Source organism: Phalaenopsis equestris, unplaced genomic scaffold (genome assembly GCF_001263595.1).
Source record: "Phalaenopsis equestris unplaced genomic scaffold, ASM126359v1 Scaffold001031, whole genome shotgun sequence".
Classification (NCBI taxonomy): Eukaryota; Viridiplantae; Streptophyta; class Magnoliopsida; order Asparagales; family Orchidaceae; genus Phalaenopsis; species Phalaenopsis equestris.
The window spans coordinates 267,511-293,116 of record NW_018165470.1 but is presented as its reverse complement, the minus strand read 5'-3'; the positions used below and the strand labels follow the sequence as shown (position 1 = coordinate 293,116).

The following is a 25,606-nucleotide window of genomic DNA, read 5'->3' as shown; positions in this document are numbered from 1 at the left end:
CGATCACCATATCTTCCTTCCCTTTCTATTTCTCCACCATCGCCAAACTCACTTGCCAAACACCGTATAAGTGCTTTATAACTATATCATAAAATTCTAATGAAAAAAATAATTATTTTGAGAAGTGTTATAAGTATTATAAATATTTTTGTAAGGAAGTTGGACACTTTTATGACTATCATCACAAAAAATTCAAAAAACCAAAAATTAAAAAACAATATCTAAATACCATTGAGATGACACTATAAAAAATAATGAAGTGAAAAAGCATTTCAGAATATGCTCCTAGTCTCACTAACTCTTATTTTTGCCAATTGGCTTACACTTCATGGTCACGTTATATAGGCCTTGAAATGATTCCTCCCTTGCCTCTGCAACTCGGTATTTGATTCCTCTTAAGCCTTCACCTTTGATTTCTCTACAATAGCCATTATTTTGGCATTTAGCAACACAACAAAGGACTTCAAAGTAGTTTTAATTAACCCACCACTTCCAGTTTACAGTGATCAAAGTCCTCGGAAAGAATGAAAAAATGGAGTCTGAAAGGCAGAAGCGTCAAACGCCTCTTCTCATCTCCCTTTACCACGAGGTATGAAGAGAAAAACAGCTTTTTGGTTGATGGAGAAAGCAATTCCGGCCATACAGAACCAGAGTTCAAGCAAGTTCCGAAACCTAATTGGAGATTCTTTTCTTATGACGAGATCTACAGAGCAACTAATGGCTTCCATCAAGGTTAATCCAACACTTCTGTTTAAAATAAAAAAAAAATCATTTTTTGACACAAAGTTGCTTTCTTTATTCAGATAATTTAGTTGGAAGTGGCGGATATAAAATAAAAAAAAAATCATTTTTTGACACAAATTTGCTTCCTTTATTCAGATAATTTAGTTGGAAGTGGCGGATATGCTGAAGTATACAGAGGAGAGCTTGAAAGCGGCCAGCTTGTTGCAGTAAAGAGACTGATGAGAGCTTCAGCTGATGAGCAGAAGGAGAAAGAATTCCTGACAGAGCTTGGAGTTATCGGCCATGTCTGTCATCCTAATGTGATTCCTCTCTTCGGCTTCAGCATAGATCAAAATCTCCATCTCATATTCGAATTCTCCTCTCGCGGCTCAGTTTCTTCGAATCTCCACAGTAAGAATCTGCTTCAGTAAATCAGAGTTGTATTCATCTGTTCAGAATTACAAACTCTTAATTTACAGTCCGTTTGTTTTTCAGGCGAGAATTTGCCGCCCATGGGATGGAAACTCCGGCGAAAGATCGCCGTCGGCACAGCCCGTGGACTCCATTATCTGCACAAGGACTGTCAGAGAAGAATCATTCATAGGGACATTAAAGCATCAAATGTTTTGCTTTCTGCCAATTTTGACCCTCTGGTATGATTCTGCACCAAATAAACTTCTAATTATACCTGATAACTTGATTGAATTCAGTACAAAAAATGCTTTTTTTTTTTTTTTTAAATAGATTTCAGATTTGGGGCTGGAAAGAGGGCTTCCATCGGAGTGGAGTCATCGGGCGGTGGCGCCGATCGAAGGAACATTTGGGTTTGTAATTTTAATGAAATTTTAAAAGATTTAATCTTTATATATTATCAAATAATTGTTGATTTATGTTTTGATTAGATGTTTGGCTCCTGAGTACTTCACGCATGGGATTGTTGATGAGAAGACAGATGTGTTTGCATTTGGTGTTTTTTTGCTGGAGATTATCTCAGGAAGAAAGCCAGTTGATGGATCACATAAGAGCTTGCTCAGCTGGGTAAATTGAATTTAAATTGGGATATATATAAGATATGTAATGTTATCATTTGCATCTAATTAAAGTTAATTATAACAGGCTAAACCATACTTAAATGAAGGGAAAATAGAAATGTTAGTGGATCCGAGATTAGGAGAAGATTACGACATTGATCAGCTGAAAAAACTTACATTTATAGCATCAATCTGTATCAGATCAAACGCAGCTTGGCGGCCTTCCATGACAGAGGTGCGTTATGATATTTCACAAAAGTCTGCTATCATTCTTTTTTTAATGTTTAGTCCCTTTCAGCTCATTCATTTTGCACTAATGAATAGTCATCTTACTGAAAAAAATATTACCTTCGGATATCCGTTCGCTTTGCACCACCCCAAAGCGGCGTGGAGCAATCCACGCTGTCGTCTGGACGTAATATTCTCTGTCTACAGAAACTGATTTAATGGATAGTGAACTTTAATTTTAACTAGTTTTATATGGCATTTGTTGGAAAAGAAGATGCTATTGAATAAGCTATTGATTTTATATGTAATTTTTAGGTTGTGGAGCGAAATAATTTGGTTCATGATGAGTTGGTGAGATGTATCTTTCCATAACATTTTAGTTATTTTGTTAGTTTACTTGTTTAGTTCATTATTATCATGAAAAGCAACAACATGCATAAATTATGAAAATTAGGTTTTTTTTTTCTTAAAATATAAGGGCATTTACAGACAAACCACATAATTCTCAACTATTTATATAATGATTTAACTTGATAGTTAATTCCTATGTATATGTATTTACATATCTAATATCTCAACTTCAATTTTTATGTATATGTCATCATACATATATGCATGAAAACGCCAATTCACTTTGTAAAAGTTAAAATAATAATATTTTTTATCTAATGTAAAAATTTTGTATGGTATAAATATAGAAAGTAAAGTAGAAGTGGTGCAGACGTAAATACATAAGAATTGAGCAGTATGTATGCAAATGCCCAATCTCCCTAATCTAGGTTCTTCTTAAATGTACTAATTTGAGAATGTAACTAAAACATGAGGAAAACAAAATGATATAAGAAGATAATAATGTTTATGTGGCTTATAAAAATATATAGTTAGATAAGATTTGCCCTGAATCCAAGATAAATGTCGCAACTTGTAAATCTATTAAGGTCCATCAACTTATATAATGTTATAAAATCGTTTAATCCCTTAGATGATGGCAGGTATTGGAGCTCATTGAAAAAGATGAGATGTCTACAGAGCGGTGGAGGATGGATGAAGAAGAAGAAGAAGAAGAATTTTGGGCTTTTGATGATCTTGAAGATGATTGTGACACGCTAACATCATTTTCATCATCATCATTAACATCATCAATGAGTAGCTCGTAAGCTAACTATATATATTTATTATTAGACCAATCTCTATCATATGAGGTTTTTCTATGTGGCTGAAAAGAAATGAATTATTTTCATATGGAAAGATGGGTGAAAAGGAAAGGGGAGGTGGAATGTACATGTTCAATGTCTCATTTGTTCTTCCCTATGTGTTCTTATTTAGTTTTGTGTGTTTAGGTCAATGGACTTAGCCAACATAAACTATGTAATTATGTGAAGAGAGAGAGAGAGAGAGAGATTATATTAATTTTTTTAGGTCAATGGACTTAGCCAACATAAACTATATAATTATGTGAAGAGAGAGAGAGAGAGAGAGAGATTATATTAATTTTTATAGTGATAATATTGGTCTAGTTTTTTTTTTATTGTCACTCTTTATGAAAATATTATGATTGCATATAAAAAAATGAAAAGATAGTTTTTAGTTATTTATTAAGGAATCAATAACTTTTAATTATTTTAAATCCTAATCATATTTTTTAAGGCAATAAATATATATGGAAAAGAATAACATCTATCATTCTACATAATAGCATTCTTAACTATTTGAAGGAAAAATAGCTATTATATTTTATGTTTTATTTTCGCTTCTACTAAATTGTATTCTTTAATTTTAATATTACAATATAATCTGCATGTACATTGAAAAAAGCAACATTGATCTTGAGGAGTTCTAACAATCCAGAAGAAAGATAGTATAACAAAGGGGAGCCCACCATCAGAAGACCAAGAGGCCCAGTTATTTGATCGAATGCAGTCGCCTAAGCCAAAGCCGAAGGTTGAGTGAGCCAAGAGGACAAAAGAATAACTAATTAACCTAAATCCAAACCAATCAGACTAAAACAAATTAAGCATATAAGCGTCCAAGCCAACAAGTACAGAAAAGCTAACCAACAACAACAACTTACCTTTTGGTAGATCTAACCCGATGAAAGACCCAAATTCTTCCATATCACCAACCATCCTACGGACGCCCCTGAGGCTCCTCATCAAGGAGCAAGAATTGATTCTACAGTGGAGTATTATATTTATCTCACAAGTTTTCCTCATTGAGGAGTGAGAAACATATTCGGTTACGGTGATTCATCATCTGCCCGATAAACTAGTTTCACTCCACCAATAAAAAGTCATCATCTAGGGATCTAGGGTCGACAACCAGGTTACATCAACTAATTGACAAAGTCTCGTCACTTGAATCATTTTTGCCTACCCGAAGCTAATCAAGCTCAGTCGACTAATAATGTTGGCTCAACCAAGCCGACTAAACCAGCCTTACCAAGTTGAAGTCAAACAAGTTCAGCTAATCGAGGCAGAGAGCTGCCAAGTGATAAGACTTATATATATAAAATACCCCGAATATTATGTACAACCCTCATTAATGCAGAGACAGAAATGTAATATTACTATATTGTACCATCTCCCTATAAATAACAAGATCATGTTATGTGAATAAGAATGATAAACACATGTATTCGAAAGTTGTGTTACATAATTAATTTCTTATCTAATAAAGCTCATCAATTTTAAAATTTTGATAAATCCTTTTAAAGATTAAATGGTCTAAAAAATTAATGTTATGCATATTATAACTAATTAAAATGATTTTAATGGCTGGAAAAATTTTGAGCTCATATTTTTAAAGCATAAGATTAGATATCTTATCCAGAAGCTTTACCTACATACCATTTAAATTTTTATGTATTTACATATATAACCCCTAATCTCCTGTTTTTTTACTTACATACCTTATCTATGCATGACAGGCTATATTTCGCTTTTTTTTTTAAATTAAAATGTTAATATTTTTTATGTAATGTAAAAATAAAAGCTTTGCATGTGCTATGAACAAATATATCACATGCAAAAAAGCAAAGTTAATTAAATAATTAAGAAAATAATATATTACATGGGCGGCAGTGTTATTGCCACGTGGATGAGGCAAGTTCATAAATTGCCTCAATTATTGAAGGAAATAATACGCACAAATAAATCTTGGCAAGTTAATATTACTAAATGAAAAAAAAAATGTATAGCTTACGTAAATAGTCTTTGACTAATGTTTTATTATTTAAAAATAGGGGTATTTACATACATGCCACCCAATTCTTATTTATTTACTTATCTACCCACTAAGCTTTGCTTTTTTACTTTTATATCACAAAAATTTCATATTCCTTCAAAAATACACCATTTGATGGCAAGGTGACTGTTGAGAAATTAGGGCGAAGAAAAATAGGAATCGACACAAATCCAGAAGAACACACAGAGATTTAACGAGGTTCGGCAAAGATGCCTACGGCCTCAGGAGCAGAGCGGCGGCTTTCTTCAATATTCAGAAAAGAGTACAGAATACAAAATATAGGATGAGACTTAGAGTTACATACAAGTTTATTTATAACTCTAGAAAACCCTAAAGTATAACATGTAATTATCAAATGACTCGTGTACCTCACTCCCAACCCACATAAAGAAACTCTCTCGATTTAGACAGATTCTTCCTCTCCCCTCCACTTCGTTCTAATATCTCTCTTATATGATATATGAGTCATACCATAATATTGACATATTTGTAAAAAAAATTTTATGTGATCTGAACATTTTGGATGGTATAAATGTAAAAGAAAAAAAAAATTAGATGTTAGATATGTAAATACGGAGAAATTTGGTGGTATCATCATAAATCTGTAGGAAACGGATATTTCGGATCTATTTCGGGTCACGGGCGAAACATTAATTTAAGGTTCCGGTCAATTGCACCGTCATTTCAAGCGTGTTCCCCCGAACTTCTCCTGCCGACACGGCCTTCTCTTAGGCTTTTCCAGTGAAGGAATTTTTTTACGCAACGCACCGTTCCGTCTGAGTTTACAAATCTATCCCATATAAATATGAAAATTTAGGTATTAAGTATGTAAATACATGGTGGCATACATGTAAATGTATTTGTATAACTAACTCCTAAAATTTACATTATTTACATTTATACCAACAAAATCTTTCATATCACAAAAATATCATTATCTTTAATTTTTGAAAAATGAAGTAGCTCCTTCCATAGCAAGTAAGATGGCATACATGCAAAAATACATGCAAAAGTTGAAATTCAGGTGTTAGATATGTAAATAAGAATGGAGTGGAATCCAAGTAAATTTCCTAATTAAAAAATGTACCATATTTTAAAAAATTATATAAAAAAAAAAAAAAAAAAACTTGAAATTTAAGTGTTAGATATGTAAATAAGAATTTTGTTAAAAAATTACATTTAAAAAAAAAAAAAACATTTTGGCCTTTGCATTAGAGTTATTATAATAATGTTTAAATATGTGATGGAAAATCAAATCTATATTCTTACATTCCAAAGTAATTACATTTTGTTTATAAATAATAAATAATTAAAATATATATTACATTTATTTTTAAAAGCCATTAAAAATAAATTTCCATTCTAATTAAAAAAACTTTATATGCTATTTTTTGTCATAATATTATAATCTAATAATTTCAAGCGAAGAACAAAATAAATTCCAGCAAAGAGATGTGGATCCAGACGAGAAGTAGCCTGGAGAGTTGCCTTATTTTCTAGACAAAGATGTTTTACCGTCATTTAACATGATTGAGGATCAAGAAAGAACCAGTCAATCATAGGCTGATAAAGGAGTAAATTCAGTAATTGGTAGTTTCGGGTGCAAATAAGTCGTGCCTAACTCGGGTTGAGCTCAAATAACAAACTCGAGCTTGGCTTGCAGTAATAACAATAGGCTTGTAAACTTGAATGAAATGACTGGAGAGACCAAGAAGTGTTGCTTCAATTCTCCGAAGCAAACATTGATTGACTAGTTGAGCTGACTCAAAAAACTTATTGAGCCGAGTCTCGACAAACTCGTGTTTTGTTTAATAAACAAGCTTGAATTTGAAATCAAGTTTATGTATTGATAATGTTGGCTTGTTAATAATTACTCAATTGTGGAAGGAACCACAAAACCTCAGAAGCAACAAACATCAGAAAGGTTAGGCTGCAGATTTTTTTTTCAAAAAGCTAACGTATAGTGGTATTATTCATCTGCTATAATTATGGGTCCTATTGACAAGAAAACGTAGCAATATATAAAAATTTAACAAGAAAACGTAGCAATATATATGAATGGAGAAGGTAGTAATTAGTGCCACATTATTTGCTCTTTGGTAGACCTAACCTTGGGAATATTTCATCCAAATGCGCCATTTTTAATACTGCCATCTGGTTTTGATGATTTCAACTACCTGCAAACATAAAAAATGAAGAGGGACTGTGGAAGGAGTGGGTATTAAATTAAAATGTGGTGGATTAATTAGAATAATGATGATGATGATGATGCAAAGATACGATAAATTATGAATTGATTAGATTTAACATTTTGTACCAACTGCATGCTGAATGTATGGAGACGGTTGTTGAGTGTTAGTTCAAGTAAATTGAAGATGGAGATATTGCTTGGACGTTTACCCTAACACCACTACTAGAAATTATTGTTGGTGGGATCTAAAAGTGGAGCGAACATAAACTTGTCGGGCCTAGACAAGTGTCATGGTAACTCACTGGAGAAGTCATCCACGTGACTATCGATCAGCTGGTAAACCTAGGCAAGCTTGACGCCAGCTCGAGTTGGCTTGGCTTGCTTACAACCCAAGTGAAACACATAAATAAAGATTTCAAAAGATTTGCATGAATTTTTTTTGTGATAAGAAAAATGCAACAATAACAACAAGTCTTTATCCCACTAAGTGAGGCCTGCTACATGAATCATTTTTCTCCATTATGTCCTATTGAATGGCACATTTTCATTTAATTCTAATAAATTAAGAACATTTTTTATACAATAAACCCAAGTCTTTCTAGGCTTATTCCTGTCTTTCTTAACATAAGTCGAATAAAAAATATCTATTCTCCAAACAAAATTATTAGATGGTTGATGTTTAATGTGATCAAACCATCTAAGACGACTCACTCCAATTTTATCCACCACATGAGCTACACCAACCCTATCACGGAGATATTCATTTCGCATTTTGTCTTTAAGTGTAAAGCCACTCATCCACCTAAGCATTCTCATATAGGCAATACTTAATTTTATGCTTCTCTTTTAAAGGCAACATTTTGCATCATAGAGCATTACATGTCTCACCACCATCTTATAAAATTTTACTTTCAATCTAAGCGGTACTTTTATATCCACACAATAGGCTCGAAGCATTCTTCCACTTCAAACAACCATCTTATAAAATTTTCCTTTCAGTCTAAACAGTACTTTTATATCCACACAATAGGTTGGAAGCATTTCTCCACTTCAAACATGAATTCTACTAATAACATCACGATCTATATCACCATCACTTAACGATAGACCCGAGATATCTAAAGCAGCCACACCTTTTAATAATATGATCACCCATAGTTACAACTCTGTCACTAGAGCAACGTCACTAGAGCAACCGCTACTAAAACTACATTCCATGTATTCAGTTTTAGCTATACTCAAACGAAGGACTTTAGATTCCAATGTAAACTTCCATAATTCTAGTTTTTCCTAAGCTCTTTCTCTAGTCTTATTCACAAGAAGGATATCATCAGGGAAAAACATACACCATGGTACATCCTCCTGTAAAAGCCGATCCCTGATGTAATCCAACTAAAATAGGAAAATATTTGGTCAACCCTCCTTCTGTCTAATATACATATCTTTAATGACTTGAATATAAGTCATATCAAAAGCTTTCTTCTCAAGAACTCTCCAAGCAAATATCTCTTAGAACCTTATCGTAGCTTTTCTAAATCAATAAAAACCAAATGTAGATCTTTCTTATTATCTCTGAACTTCTCCGTCAAACCTATCAATAAATGAATAGCTTTCATAGTAGCCCTGCCAAATCCAAACTGATTTTGAGAAATCTTTATAATACGGCTTAACCTATGTTTAATTATCTTCTCCCATAATTTTCAAGTATGACAAGTTAGCTTAATTCCTCTATAATTTGCACACTCTTATGCATCCTTTATTCTTAAAAATGGGGACCAAAATACTCTTCCTACACTCTTCAGACATCTTTTTAGATTTTAAAATAATATTAAAGAGTTTAGTAAGCCAAGAAACCACCAAATATCCTAAATATTTACACACTTCAATTAGAATATCATCAGGTCCTACAGACTTTCCACCCTTAATTTTCTTTAAAGCCTCTTCAGCTTCTTTTTTTGCTAATGCAATGGTAAAAATGAAATATTTATTATTATTAACAATATTAAAATCACTAAGGTCGACCGTATTTTCAGAAACTTCATTGAAAAGTTTATTAAAATAATTCACTCACATATGTTCAAAATATCATTTTCGAAGAAAAACACTTTTTCATTTTCATCTTTAAAATCTTTACTTTTTTTTTACTTTGTTTGGCTAGTTTATATATATATTCACCCTTTAGTATTTAATCCATTATACAAATCACTAAAAACAAATTTTTTAGCGTCACAAATTGTTCTCTCAAACTCCCAACGAGCCATTTTATATTTTTTCCAGTTCTCTAAGCTTTTACATTTAAAATAATTTTTATAATATAACTTCTTATAGTTTATCTTTTCTTACTCATTATTATTCCACAATTAACTGTTTTTATTTATAGAAATTTTTTCTTGTGAATTTCCAAGTACATCTTTTGTCACTTGCTTAATAGTATTTGTTACTTTATTCCACATAAAATTTAATTTTTCATGAAAATTCCAAATCTTGAAAACTTGAAGTTTATTTTTCATGAACATCCCAAATCTTGAAAACTTGAAGTTTACTCGTAAAAATAATTTTATTTGTGTTTTAGGTGCCCCCATCAATTCTAATTCTATGATAATGATTCTAATATTTTTTTTTTATTTTACGACTCCTCATCTTAAAATTCAAAACTAATAATTAATGTTGAGTATTTACATTCTCACTTGGAATGACGATACAATATTTACATTATCGATGATCTCTTCTTATCAGAAGAAAATAATAAATTTGTGTTTTATTAGATCTATTCTTATAAATAATAATATGCTCATCTCTTTTCTTGAATAAAGTATTAGAAATAACAAAATCATAATTTAAATCAAAATCTAATATGACTCTAGCTTCTTCATTAATCACTTCAAAAACCATAGCCGTCATGAATATTTCTAAAATCTGCTAACACTCTACCAACATGTCTAATTAAATCTTCTCCAATAAAAATTCTTTCTTCAAGAGGTATCATTTGCATTAATTCTACTAAGATCATTCCAGAATTTTTCTTTAGAGTCTATATCTAAACCTACTTGAGTAGCATAAACATTTATAATATTAATAATATTAGTATCAACAACAATCTTAATAGCTATAATTCTATCTCCAACTCCATTAATTTTTACAACATTATCTTTAAAACTCTTATCTATAAAACTCTTATCATCAATTATCTTTTAAACTCCTGTCTATAATTACATCTACATCATTCCTAGTATGATTCTTACCTGAATACCAAAGTTTAAAACTTAAGATATCAATCTCCTTAGTTTTTTCTCCAACTCATTTAGTTTCTTGAATACATAAGATATTTATCCTTCTAAATCATAGTATTATCTAATTACATAATTTATCTGTCAAAGTACCTATATTCTAAAATCTTATCCTATTTTATCATAGACTAATTTATTTACCTGCATTAGTCCGTAATGTAGAAACCCTTGCTTATTTGACACTACATCCAGGCGCCGGTATAGTGGCTTTTGCACACTTTTCACTGTATTCAAGTCATACAGTATGTCGCTTCCAAGGGATGCTCTAGTATTTACACAATGATAAAAAACATTCATATCATGATTTTTCGTCAAAGTTTACACTGGTTGTCAACTAACTAACGTAACCCTCCACTTTTCACATCCGGGACTTAGGAGCCAACAATGGCATAGGAAAGAACAAATCAGCTACCAGCACAATAGTTGGCATAATCCATCCCAGGTTCATTCCAAAAGAGTCTATCCAGACGAAGATTCTTTAAAAAACTAGTAGAAATTGATTTAATAGTAAAAAAAAAAGAATCATCAGACAACGTAGAACCTGTTTAGATACTATTTCTATCTATAAACAAATAAACGCCTTCTGGGCAACTATAAGGAAAGAAAAAAGAGTATTGATAGCTGTTTCTGGGTGGAAGCCAAGCCGCCTTGAAAATGAAACAGATTAATGTGGAAGTTCTATTTTGTTTAACGGTCACCTAGGCCTGGCCGGCGCCCCCTATAACTGCAAGACAGATAAATTCCGAGATTATAATCACAACAGATGGCCCTAAGCTATACCTACTTATACTAAACCTTACATTTATATTCAGCGGCATTTGCACACATACCACACAATATTTACAAAACTATTACCTAAATTTTCATATTTACATACAAAACATTGAAATATTTAATATCACATATCAAATATCACTATTATTAAATTTTTAAAAATGAAATACATCTTTTTCATGCATAACTTATCACATCAAAGTGTTATAAATGTAAATATTAAACTTCAAGTGCTCGATATGTAAATACAAAAGAATTCCGTGGTATGTATGCAAATTTCCCTTTTATTTAATGTCGGATATTTGTGGGCATAATGGGTTGGTTGAGACCGAAAGAAAGAGTATAAAAAAAAGGTCTATCTGAAAACTGGTGGTTTATATATATCTATAGAAAGCAGGATGGAAACATATCAGTAAATTTAGGGGGAATGAAATACATGAAAATGACTTATTAGGTTCAGATGTGCAGAACAAGGAAAAAATACAAAGATATGGCATTTTCTTGATAAATATTCCACTATGGAATAAAGAAATTTTAGGCGAACCTGTGTCTGTGTCCATCAATGAAACCTCTGGATGCCACCGCGCGACTCCTACCTGAAGCAGCCATTCCTTGAAACTCATCTTCCACTTCGTGGAACCTGTACATCGAAGCCTCTCCAGATGATGTTGAGCGCTCAGTCGAACCAACAGAGGCTGATCTGTGCCGACCTCGCATTGCAGCTCTTCCCCTTGCTCTCCCTCCATTTCTCGAACCCCTGAACTTACCAAATACCTGATAAAGAATGCATGAGTTACACCATTTTGCACGAAAATCATCGTAATCATCTTCGTTATTCTCATCACCGTATTCAATGACATAATCCCCCAACACAACCCCATGCGGAACTTCGGCATGTATGGTGGTCAGGACATCAATGATAGCCGAAGATTGCTGAAAATTCTCCCAATCCAATTGGTGTGCAGGGTCTATCTCCGCAGGATGAGAATTAGGGTGTTTTAGCTGCATATGACTCTGTAGCTGAACAAAGTTACCAACATAAGAGCAGTGCTGCTCTTCACAACGCCGCACCTTCGTGTCGAAGTAAGCGCGGGCCTCCCTGATGATGGCCCAACCGGCCACCTCTCCCCTGCACAAAGGGCAGGTTGGAAGGCTTTCACAGTTCGATGGTATCAGTTGAATGGAATCATCAGCCATACTCGTCGTCTGACATTCGGCGCTTTTGGGTACTCCGAATGCACTTCGAAAACGGGTAAGACAGTTAGAGTGTGTTTGGTCAGTGTCGCAAAGGAAAGCACGGCACCCATTATTGTAGGAGGAGCAGTGGAGGAGGACTCCATTGTGAGGGACGTCCAGACATATTGGGCAAGTTACATCGTCCCAGCTATGTAACAGAATATCATCATCTAATAGTTTCTTCAAAGATGTGCGTGATATCATGTCAAAATGTATTTATTATGGATGCAATTTAGCTGGATAAAAGTTGATTTAGCTAAGTTGTGACACCAAATCCTGCATGTTAGTGAAATTAGATAAATTGTAAGGTTAGGCTCTGCACAAAATGATGATAATTTTTATGATAGTACAGAATACTGCAGTTACATGATGATATTTTTTTAAAATTTCACTTTTGGGATATAATTACATACATAGCACCCAAAACATTGCTATTTACAAAATCTAGCGACCGGGTACTATTTTTGAACAAGCAAACAGATGCATTTATGTTTGTAATGATCAAACTATATATAATTTGATAAAAATGAAAAATAAGGGTTGGGGTTTTATCATGAATTTTACTATTCAAGTGAAAATTTGAAAAAAGGATGAAAAAGGGTGCAAGATTTGTAAATAGCAATATTTCAGGTGCTATGTATGTAAATGCCCCTTCAATTTTTTGTTGTAAATAAGACTAGCTGAGTCAGTTGAAGTCTGCATTTAGATTTTTTCATGCTTGTCTGAACACATGGATAAAAAATGTAACTAAAAAGGAATTATCTATTGATATTATCTCTATATTAATCAATCAAATTAGATTATCAATTTTTATTTCGGTACTTACTTCTTTATTTACATATTAATTAAAAGAACCACCTGAAGCATATCTCTTTACATCAGCAAGTCCATATATTTATTCATGATAATGTTGTACTAAAAAAAAACTAACGTTTAAAACTCTTCTCTATTTGATCAAATTCAAAGATGCGTAACACAATACATTTTCCTCTTTACACCATTTGAATTGCCTTTCTTTAAAGAGGCTGTCCCTTCATATGACATACACATGCTATTTGAAACAAACATGTCAGATACGGCTTTTTGGTTTTCAAAAGAAAACTTCCTGGGAACCTTTAAGCATTCATTTTACTAATAATTTTGGAATTATTTTTAGTTTATACATTTAATAGCTTATAAGAATTTTATCATTAGCATTTCAAGTTATGGAATGGTAATGAAGTTATGAGAGTCAGTAGACTTCTATATTATTCTCTTTAATATATGCCCACAGAAACCTGTTATGGGTTTCACAACGTCTGTTGATTTGCCATTCCAGTAATTTGTTTTTGGTTATACCAAGGTTGTGCTTAGAGACCTTTCAAAGCTTTTGTGATCTCTAATTCTAACTGTTAATTTTTGTTAATTTTTATTGCCATATGCTATCATCAAGTTTGGACTACATATGTTTTCTACTTTCATGGCTAATAACAAATAATTGTTGTCTCGGCGTAATTCTTAGTAGAATATCACCTGTTAACATTGCTTCTTATAAAATCATATAGAATTAAACCTAAATTTGAAGTAAAGCCCCAAGACCCTTGAACAACATACATTACGAATAAACGGGCATTTTGAATATATCTTTCAGTTTGAAGCCAAAAACAAAAAAACAAAAAAAACAAAAAATAAAAATAAATAAAAATAAATAAAAACAATAAAACAAAAAAACAAAAAAACAAAAAAACAAAAGAAAAGACCGCAGAAAGCGAGACTCATCCAAAATTACAAACATAGCATCCAAATGTTTCTAATACCACTGATCTCGTAAAAACAAGATATTTAGAGTTGCAAGTACTATATTTCAGTCTTTATATAAAGGAAAAGGAGAGTAAATTGTGAAATATAATTTAAATTGCAGGACCAAGCCACCAAAATAACCGGCTGATATACAATAAAATTAATATAACTGCATTTCCCAAACAAAAATCTATGAAATGGTTACCCAAAGAACAAATATGATGAACTTGCAACAGGATATTTGAATTCACTTTAAAGGTGAAATCCATTTTCACGTTTTGTAATTCCACAAATAAGTTTGCTGGTAATAGTTTCATGCAAAGATGGCGGTAATTGTAAAGCATTCACATGACCACGTCAAACCATATTTTTGAGCATGGACCTTTTATCAGAGTATCACCCAATAGATGGGAGTTGTTAATATCTACTTCTAGGTAATGGCACCCAATAAGGGTGTTGACTGGTGAGATTTTGACACACAAGTGAGACAGATTGCAGAGGAACACGGCATCTTCAAATAATCAACCACTCCTAATGGAAGTTAGATGGCCCAACTACCAATTATAACAACCAAACACATTCAATGTGAGGTATTGTCCACTTTAGCCCAACTTAGCCGAACCTATACAAAACTAAACATTATGATTTTATCTTCGTTGAAACAACTTTTTAGGAGGTCACCTATCTATAAGTGCTCTAGAACAGACACACTTAACTATATAGTGTTCAACAAAACAACAAATTCTACACAATGAAAGCCTCACAAATATACTATTAAGAGTTATACAGGAAATAATTTATTCCTGTAAGAAATTATGAGGAAAAAATTATTTCCTTGGATTAAGAAGTTATTTCTTTTCCTATTTTACATTTATTTCCTTAGATTATGAGTTTTAGACTTTCCTATTTTATGTAATTTGCTTTACCTCTAAATAATTAATATGATTTGATTATTGGAGATATTAGGTGATATATTTTTCCTTTTCATGTTATTTCTTTTTATTATCTTTCTTATTCTAGGATTCATATAAGAGTTATTTATACCCATTTTCATATCAATGAAATCATTATGAATTTTGCTTTATCCACATTATTTTGAATTTCAGCATATATACATTTAAGCTTTTACTTGTATAGTCCAACAAACTTTTCTTCTTTTTCTCATGTGGAATTTAGTTTGTTCTTTGCCCAACTTTCCATCCGTAAATATTGCATACTAGAAGGCCAGCAACCACTCGTACAAGTTATTGCCCCGTAATCATTGGATGGTCCTTCAATAGATTTGAGATTTCATGTGACATCTCATAAACAATGTGGGTGGTACAGTGAGGAAAGGGTGATAAAATGAAAGGGTGATAAAATGGATAGCTTATAGGATGAAGGGGGCAAGAATTAACTAAACCCCACATAAAAAAAGGTTGTAGTATGCCCTTATACATGCATGTGAAGAGTATTCCTATGATGGATGGTCACTTGGAAAGTTGTATTAAGAAGGATAAAATCATAAAATTCAGCTTAGTATCCATAACTTGGGTTGAAGATAATAAAACCTCACATTGTTTGTGTTGGAGTGTTACAATTGGGTATGAAAGCCAAACTTCAAATAGAGTAAGAGTGGTTTAGAGATGAACAAAGCAAAACTGTAAGACTTATGATATTCAAAATCTGATGAGGATGGGGACTGATTATTGGGCAAATCTTTGGGCAAATGGCTCCGAGAAGACTTCTAGGACATCATACATTCAGGATAGAAATTGGGAGGAAGCGAGAATGGACAATATCACATTTTTAAAAAAAAGAGAGAGAAAAGGATTCTAGGCTTTATAAGTAAAATTTTAATCCCACATGTGTGGCACCCTTAGGTGTAATGATTAGAGTTTTGTTAGAAAACTCTAAAGTTAAGAGTAGTCATATTAAAGACTCCTCGATTGAATGAGTTCCAAGAAAGTTGCACAAAAAATATAAAATTATGAGGTTCAAATTAGTATAAGCTAAGCTGAGCCACACAAAAAAAAAGGGCATGTGTGTGCTAGATTAGTATAGTTAAAGATCAGAGCCAATCCTCCAATATACCGTGTGGGGTGAAGTCAGCAGAATTTGGTTAGCTTATGACACCTCAATTTTGATGAAGATAATCAAACGATTGCAATGAGTGATCGTCAGGGCAAAGAAGCTCCTAACAAGTTTCTAAGATGCAATCATCTAAGAATGAATCAAATGACACATCGACAAAGGAAAAAGTATTGTTGGCTACATTAGTAAAGGTTTACATGCATGTAAATGAGGTGCATTTTGGAGTAACAATATAGAAAACTTGGGAGTTAAGCGTGTTTGTAAAATATTCCTAGGTGGGTAACCTCATGGAAAGTTGCACCAAGAAGAATATAACTTTGAGGTTCAGATGGCCTAAAGTTGACAATACCACGCATTATGTGGGCTGGGTTATTATAATTTTATCCTCCAAAAGAATCCAACTTTAATAATTGAAATTTAAGGAACAAAACTAGCACTATCAAACAAAACTACCGTAATAGATTGTCGGTATATTTTCCAAGAAGTTGTGCCAAGGATAAAATCGTGATGTTCATCTTATAATGAGCTAAGTCAGAACAATTGACATCTTATATTATACTACATCTTCAATTGCTACAAATCCATGTTAACAAAACCAGGTCATTAGATAATTCAAGTTGGATAGGGTACAAGCCATGCTACTTCTGGAAACCTCCTGCTTAAACTCCTCCCAAAACTAAAATTAGACCAGACATTTTGGATTAAACCCAACCTTTCAGCTGCTTAAACTCCTCCAATGATCGTCTTCTGTCCTTGCCATCGGATGACATTTTGGATTAAACCCAACCTTTCAGCTGGTTAGGCCAAGTCAGCCTAACTAATTCACTTCCAAATAATTTGTTTGATTCAAGACATTTGAAACAGTAAGCCTCAGGCCAATCCACCAAAAATAAAATACTTCCAGATCAATTTCAAGTCAGGTGTATCTTGCAATTTTCTATATTTATACTACATCTTCAATTACCACAAATCCATGTTAACAAAACCAGGTCATTAGATAATTCAAGTTGGATAGGGTACAAGCCATGCTACAAACCTCCTGCTTAAACTCATCCCAAAACTAGAATTAGACCAAACATTTTGAATTAAACTCAACCTTTCAACTGGTTAGGCTAAGTCAGCCTAACTAATTCACATCCAAATATTTAGGTTGATTCAAGACATATGGAACAGTAAGCCTCAGGCCCATCCACCAAAAATAAAATACTTCCAGATCAATTTCAAGTCAGGTGTATCTTGCTATTTTCTATATTTACCATCTATCGGTTAAGATTTATGTTAATTAACTTTCATGTATACCTATTTTCATATTATAATATTAGACATTTCTTGAACATGGAACATATGTTTAAAGTCAAGCAAGCATTTCGAGCAAACTTGTAGTAACTTAAATTTGGGTTAAAATTGAATCCTTTCGAATTAAACCGGCTAGAGACAACCAGGAATACAATTTTAAGTTGAGTTTAAATCAAAGTAAATTTCTATTTTCAAGAACACATTAAGACTAATTGCTAAAACTCAAAAATTTTTAACATTCAAATCAAATAAAAGCCAAATTTAACCAAAGCAGTAAGATCCACTTTAAATTGAGAAAAAAAAATCATAATCACAATTCATAAAGAAAAAAATACAATCAAATTTAAATTCAACCAAATAAGAAATTACAATCAAGGTTGAAACATTCTATAATGAAAATAATAATAAAACAACTAATTTTAACCTAGAAATAAATAATTATATATATGTATATATATATATATATATATATATATATATTAAAAAGATACGCATATATATATACAAATATAATTTTATGAGTACTTAAATGTCTTAATTATATCCGAATTAAATGATCTTAAACTCATTAGATTTGTCTCGTCAAGGCAAACGAATTGACTACGAACTTTGCAGATTTTTAGATAATATGGTCCCTCAAAGTACGTTCCCAAAGTTCTCTTTATCCTTTAAGTGAAAGATCTGAGCACACTTTGGCTCAGATTAGATCATTTTCTATGTCATTTGGTTTGTCACACTGAGAATCTTCACTTGCTATAAATTTAAGTGTAGGCATTTCCCATTTTAATTTTTGAAGCTTCTGATTTAAATGTGCATCTAGATTCGTTTGGACTAATATAACTTTTTTAGGAAAGCATCAACATTAATTTAATTTTATCTATAATTTGCACACTCTAGTGCATCCCCTCGATTCTTAAAAATGTAAACCAATAAAAACTTTCCCACTCATTAGGTATTTTTAAAATTTTTAAAACAATAATAATAAATTTAGTAAGCCAAAAAAATATTAAATCTCCTAAACATTTTCATACTAGTATTCTACACGTTATTTTATTTAAAGCCTCTTCAACTTCCATTTTTGTTAATGCAATGAAAGAAATAATTTTTTTTATTATTTATGATATTAATATCACTAAAGTTGATTGTATTTTCACAATCTTCTTTGAAAAATATATCAAAATATCCCAACCACCTATGTTGAATATCCTCATTTAAACAAAAACATTTTTATTTTGCATTTTACTTGAACTAAATATTTACTTGTTTTTATCTCTCTATTTGGCTTAGGCTCTATTTAGCGCAGCTGACCTGTTTGGTGCAGCTGTGTGAAAATAACTGTGGGGCAACTGTTTCTGAAAAAATGACCATGGTGCCCCTGTTTGATAAAACTGTTTAAAAGAAGACTATAACGGCTACATTTTTTTAAACTTTTGAAGCATAAATTTATTTCTAAGCAGAACAAAAAGTTCATATACCCTCACTTAACAGTGAGCCCCGAAAGTGCTAAAGAAAAAGAAATAAAATTAATAAAATTACAAGTAAAATAAGAAAATTATAATATATTTAAGGATTTGATAAACTCATAAGCAAACTTGAAATGGTAAATCTTAACTATCCATTTCATCAGAAAAAAACTAGTAAAGAAAAATTAGATGCCACAGATTCTTTGCTTATTAGAAATACCTCTCCAACTGATTCATATATAGAAAAAAAAAGAGGTGCACATGGATTGCACCCTTAGCATCAATCAACAATCTAAAAATAGTCAAACCATATATAGCAGAAAAAGATTTTTATTGTCATTGTTTATTTCTTTTTTTATGTGTAGTTTTGTACATAAATACTTATTGAAATATTGAACACTCCAAGGTTTTCCTAGCCACTTCTTCTTCTAAAAGTTAAATGATGCACTTCTATATATGTGGTTATATTGATTGCATATGTTGATGAACAAATATGACTACTATCGACAGGAACACATATTCTATTTTGTGAGACGTTATAGAACACTACAAGGAGATGAAGCATTCCTCAACAAGTGGACTCCATTGAGACTCCATTGAATCCTCTTCGCCTTCTCATGTAATGTATACTCGCCCTTACATAAACAGTTGCAAGCCATTTAACAATGTTATATAATTGTTTGTGCCGGTCTCTTATAACTTTCATTCAACTAGGAGATGTTAGTAGATCACAATCTTCTGTCATACACAAGAAATATCTTTTTTTAACAATCTACTGGGATTACGAGTTCCTCCTCACATTCCAAGTGGGGGCATCTGCTTGAGAGAATATTGCTTTGAGGCTACGAGCAAAGTTAGAGAATGCAGAGGACGGTCGTCTCTGCTTTCTGTGCGGAAGGAAGCTGGAAGAAGAGCCGGACATGGAGAACCCGCAAGAATTTTTTTCGGAGGAGGAAGACGAACAGAGAACGTGGGCAACGCGAGAGAAGACAAAGGAGGAAGGGGGAGGATCGCAGCGCTTGCCATTATGAACAAGTCGAGCCAACGAGGAGGAGAAGACGAATGAGGGAGGGGGAGGCTCGATGAGAGGTAATGCGTAAAAAGCCGATCGAGAAAGCTGTGTCGCGGGATCCATCCTGCGGTCGACTTTTTACCTGAATCGCGTCCAGCGACGAGCGGGTCGCCCCATCAAAGGATCGAAATTCGCGGCGCAGGCCGTGAAGCTTATGGCTCAAGCAGATGCAACATGACAAAGATTGGACACTTTTCTTAGATCTCAGGACAGCTAGGATTTCAAGGGTGGTCTTATTGATCTCAAGGCCACTCCCCTTAAGTTCTCAATTTCCAAGGAGTCGTGTTGCACGTTGCTTATGGCTCAGCGGTAACAAACTCAGGACTGTTCCAAGTTCCCCCTAACCGTGAAGACTTTTCCATCTCCCAAAAACTTGACCGCAACATGACAAGTAAAGACCATCGCTCTGAAGTTATTGAGTGGTTGACTGAATATGACATTATATGTCGGGGCAGAATCCACCAGGAGGAAATCTTTCGTCCATGTGAATTGTTTCTCATTTTCCCCCCAGTTGACTGGGAGCCCAATCATTCCAAGCGCTTGCTTCATCTCGCCCGAGAGCCGTACCATGGCCCAGGTGCAATCATTCGATTGTCGGTGAGACTCGACTTGTCAAACACCTGTCGAACACCTGTTGAAACAGAGTTCCTTGTAACAATCGAGATGCTTCCCACCTGATAGTTATTGATTACAAATATTATTAAAATAGTGTCATTGTAGGGGTTCGCCTTCGGGGGCAGGTACTCGTCGGTGAAATAGATGGGTGGATGGTCTTTCGATTTTGGAGCAAAAGTCGCGGCACAGTGTTCCCCAGTTTGTTTCCTCTTTCGATTTGCTCGCTTGGGTGGTTTTATTCCTCTGAATATGGCAGGCACGAATCCTGCGATATGGATGGCGTTGTTGCGGATTGATCAGTCGGGTACTCCCCCCATAGGGGCTTTGCCCTATCTCAAAGTTGCAGCTCCGAAGCGACGAATTCCTTCAAATTTCCTTCCTTTATCAAGCTCCAGATGTGCCTACATTCCTCCGTGTCATGAACATGATCCCTGTGGTACTTACAGTACTTCTTGTTGTCCTGGAGAAAGACCCAGTACTTCTTGTTGTCCTGGAGAAAGACCCCGGTCTCATTGATGGCGCTTTACTGAAGAAATCCTTGTCTTGAATGTCGTCTACTATCACTGCCATTGATACCCTAAAAAAAGTCGCTCTAGTGACTTTGTGGTTTTACCGACGTCGGTCGTGGTACTAGATCAACCGCTGATTATGGGTCTTCGCTTGTCTTCTTTAGTCGCCTTAATGATGGATTGAGTTGTTACTGGGGTGACTTTCATAGCGTGGTTGGATGGGTGATCCTACATTCTCTCTTATTTTCCACTCGTTCTAGAAAGGTCACTTCTCATGTCATTGTTCGGAGGACTCGGGAGCGTCTTCGTATGTGTTGGTGTATTTATTGGTTGTCTCAAGTAACTCGGCCAAACTCTAGGACTCTACAAGGTCGAGGTCAAGGCGAAACCTCTCCGATCTCAACCCCTATGTCAAGGCGGCCTGAGCCATATCAGGTTTCAGGTCCTTCACATCCAGTGTCTCTTTCTAGAACCGCCCAATGAACAAACACAAACTTTCATTAGGTTCTTGTTTTAACTACCACAAAGATTGGACACTTTTCTTAGATCTGAGGACACAAGCAAACTGTGACAAAAAGCTTCCTGGATTTTGCGAAGCAGGTAATTACTCTCACTAGTAAAGCATGGAATATCTCAGAGCAGATGATCTCAACGTTGTAAAGAACAAGTTACACTTAAAAGCGTCAGAGATCTTCAGCAGGCACATTGAAGATTTAAAGGAGGCGAGGTGCCCGTTGGGGTTTGATCGACCCTTATATGACTCCAAAGTAGGTAGTTTAAACTTCTCTAAAGATTCAGCTCTTGCGACTTGCATGGAGAAAATATTCTCTGGTTGCCGCAACACTTCGGTCCGCCCAAGTCGATGTCTTTCTACCATAGGGCAGAATTGGCGCTGTCGTGATACAACACATCTCCAACTCTCTCCAGCAAGTGATTTGTCATTCTCCCATTATGCGCTGGCGGTTTCTCTTGGAGGGGTTATGAGCCCATTCTCCTCCTGGGACTGGGGCTACTCCCAAGACTGCAGCTGCTACGAGTACTTTCGCAAACTACCCCGAAACCTAATTGGTGATCTGAGTTCTCGGGTCCTACAGCCCCTACTGGACGAATTCTTCCACAAACTATTTGGTGCAATCTGCTTCTACTATGTTCCTCTGAATGGATTCTCCTTGCTACTGTTATTGTGTCCTCTTCTTTTTGATGATATAGTTCCATGTTCACCACACCTAAAAGAATGTTGAATCCAAAAAACGTTCACAAAAAAATGCCTAAGGAATAGAGTGTGACACAAGAAAGGAAGAAACAGTAAAGGACAATAAAACATGTAATCTTTAATTATGAAATGACTATTATTTATAGACATAGGGATACGAGTGTTGCAATTACAGATTTGCCCCTAATCATTAGCTTCTGAAGGGTTCATATTAATAAATTATGGAGTAAATACAAAATATTAAAAAGGCCTTTAAACTGGTATTGAATCTGGCGATCGTTCAACTTTAACGATCGACTGTCTTCAGGTTATGCATCAGTAATTGGTCGTTGGTGACTCCAATGCTTGATCGCTCGTCTCAAGTCATGTCGACCGGCTAGGCTTTCATTGAACGATTTCCAGAACTTTGGATTGCTAACCGATCGCATAGTTTCATGCATGATTGATTGGTCTATCCTCCGCCGATCGTCCGCTCCTCCTTGATCGTTTATTTTTTCTGAGATCCATGTTGTGTTACTAATCAGTCGCCCGATCCTCCAATGATCGTCTTCTGTCCTTGCCATCGGATTGTTTTGAGATTCGTGTCGTTGTATTTTTTTGTGAACAACTACCAAGTACGACTAATTACTGAAAGCAATATTTACCTAAGAACTGTAAAGGCTGGATCAAGCCCAATAATCTTAACTAAGAAAAGTCAAACCAAATAAAAAGATTAATCCAACATAAGGCATTCCCAACCTAATACCAAAATAATTGGGCAAAGATCCAATTGATATCGATTTAAAAATAATTGTTACTAGGCAAAGTTTTTCACAAAATGATACAACAAAAATATCATGATTCATAAGGCTCTCCAACCAATTCGTTCAATCAACAATGACAAGGCCACATGGATCCCCGATCCAAGCCAACAACTTTCGTGTAATATGATAACAGATGCCACTTGCATCTAACCCACAAAAATTTGATTGTCACAGAAGAGGCTTCAAAAGTTGCATAGGAAGCTAAAAAGAAGGAGAAAAAAATATAATAAAAGAAAACTTATCAAAGGATGGCATTAGCCATCATTATCCGCGCTCTCTTATTTGTAAAAACTATCAAACTAAACTAGTTGAATGAGTATCCTACTAGATAGCAATCAAATCATTTCTGCATGTAGTTAGTTAAAATTATTATCGTAAGAATCTCTATCATTTTATCATATATAGTAGCATAATATAAATGCATTCATTAATGTTGATTCATCCTAAAACTTAATGAAGTGTTAATTTTCTCTCTTTAGTCGAATTAATTCATCTCTCCGCCTTATCACCGAGCACATTCAATCTAAAATCAACCTTACTCTTTGTTCGCAAAAAAAAACAATTTTTAAAAAGTGAATAGAATGATATCAGGACCAGCTTCTGCCCCGAAAAGAACACATCAAAGAAGAAGAAAGCAATCCATGGAATTGGATGAGAGACCTGCAAGAGGCTTTGAAGAATATCATTGTAAATAAAGAGTTGACCTTGGTGTTTCCTTTGTCTTTTTCATTTTTTTATAGAATAAATAAGGGTGTGTCAAAAATGAAATCACATTATCAACTGGCTGATCAAGGAAGAGCATGGGCAAAAACTTTAAGGAGAACAAGGAAGAACCAGGGTTCAAGATAGAAAAGACTGCATCCACCAAGTTTAAAGTATTCTATATCCATTAATCTCTCTAAACCGTCTTCTCCCAAGAATCATGTAATCACTTTCCTTAGGTCTTGATTCTAAACCCTTGAAGGACCATCCAAAATATTCCCAAATCAATATCAAATATATGCATGCAAGAAAAATCCACTAAAAGAACAGTAAAGATTTTGTAAAAAACTATTAACACCGATGATATTGTTTTGAAAAATATTCATCCCATTTTTATCTTCAACTTCAGAACACTAACAATCAGACTGAGAAAATCCATCTCAGTTCTAGAACATATCAGCTTCACAAGAAAGCAGCATATAGATGCAAAGCACTCAGTCCCCAAGTTCTACATAGTCCAGCTTCATAACATCTAAAATACAATCTCATCAAACAGACGCTGGTTATATCTGACACCAGCAAAACTTTCCAACCAAAGAGTAATAATATCAAGAAAAAATCATGCCAAACCAGATCATATAAGCATACCATCAGAAAAACTTCAGCAAGGTTATACATGCCAAACTTACACGCCAAAGAAATTCGACCTAATTCAACGGTCAATAGATATTTCTTGTAAGGTTGCAACATTAAAGAAAAGTTCTTGCAGACACATGCCCAGGATAAAACTAGCTCAATCCAAATCTAATTAACCACAAAGCTCCAATTGCACCAAAAGAACCAGACCTTCGGCAACATCTCTCAGCATAGCATGATGAAAAAAAAAAATCAAGAATTCGACGTGATCAAACAAGCAAAAAAGGAAAAAGCACGCAAAAAATGTTCAATCCCATTAACAACAAAAACAGTAACATAAATATAATCCCTCAACAGAAACATTCAAACTCTAACCACTGTCGACGGAATCATAGCCCTAGCGCGAGCAAAATGTCAGGGAGGCAAATACGAACTGATTACAATTTGGTTTCTAATCAGGAAGAACAAACCTTCATCACTCCGAAACTTTCCCATCCCGATTAACGCCTCTGGTGCGCTTGAGGAGGGATACGCGGAACACTCACAAGCTCCTGAAGGGCAAACGGGAAAAGAGGAAGAACAGAGGTATAGAAGGAAAGAGAGACGTGAAGGAGAAGCGCTCTATTTTGACAAGAGTCGGGCTTGTACGGAAAACGCGGATCCCTTCCCCCATTTTTCAAAGCGAGACTCCCCTCTTACAACTCTCCACTTTGAATAACTTCAGAGCCCAAC

General features: G+C 34.1%; 2 protein-coding genes across 3 annotated transcripts; one reads left to right on the top strand and one right to left on the bottom strand.

Moving 5' to 3' along the window:
- Positions 1 to 270: 270 nt before the first annotated feature.
- LOC110032812 (probable receptor-like serine/threonine-protein kinase At5g57670) lies at positions 271 to 3,377 on the top strand. Its single transcript, XM_020736574.1, has 7 exons — positions 271 to 732; positions 880 to 1,134; positions 1,219 to 1,376; positions 1,468 to 1,547; positions 1,626 to 1,761; positions 1,840 to 1,989; positions 2,975 to 3,377. Exons 1-7 carry the CDS (start codon positions 525 to 527, stop codon positions 3,137 to 3,139), a joined length of 1,152 nt encoding a protein of 383 aa, XP_020592233.1. The 5' UTR covers positions 271 to 524; the 3' UTR covers positions 3,140 to 3,377.
- Positions 3,378 to 7,223: 3,846 nt separating this feature from the next.
- Positions 7,224 to 25,554, bottom strand: LOC110032809. Of its 2 annotated transcripts, none has more exons than XM_020736570.1 (3): positions 25,345 to 25,553; positions 12,022 to 12,989; positions 7,224 to 7,402 (listed from the first exon to the last, which is right to left on the bottom strand). In XM_020736570.1, exons 2-3 carry the CDS (start codon positions 12,915 to 12,917, stop codon positions 7,399 to 7,401), a joined length of 900 nt encoding a protein of 299 aa, XP_020592229.1. In that variant the 5' UTR covers positions 12,918 to 12,989; positions 25,345 to 25,553; the 3' UTR covers positions 7,224 to 7,398. The 2 variants fall into 2 exon arrangements, with proteins under 2 accessions (XP_020592229.1, XP_020592228.1); XM_020736569.1 differs by lacking the exon at positions 7,224 to 7,402 and adding an exon at positions 11,229 to 11,427 and having other exon boundaries at positions 25,345 to 25,554.
- Between the last annotated feature and the right edge of the window lie 52 nt (positions 25,555 to 25,606).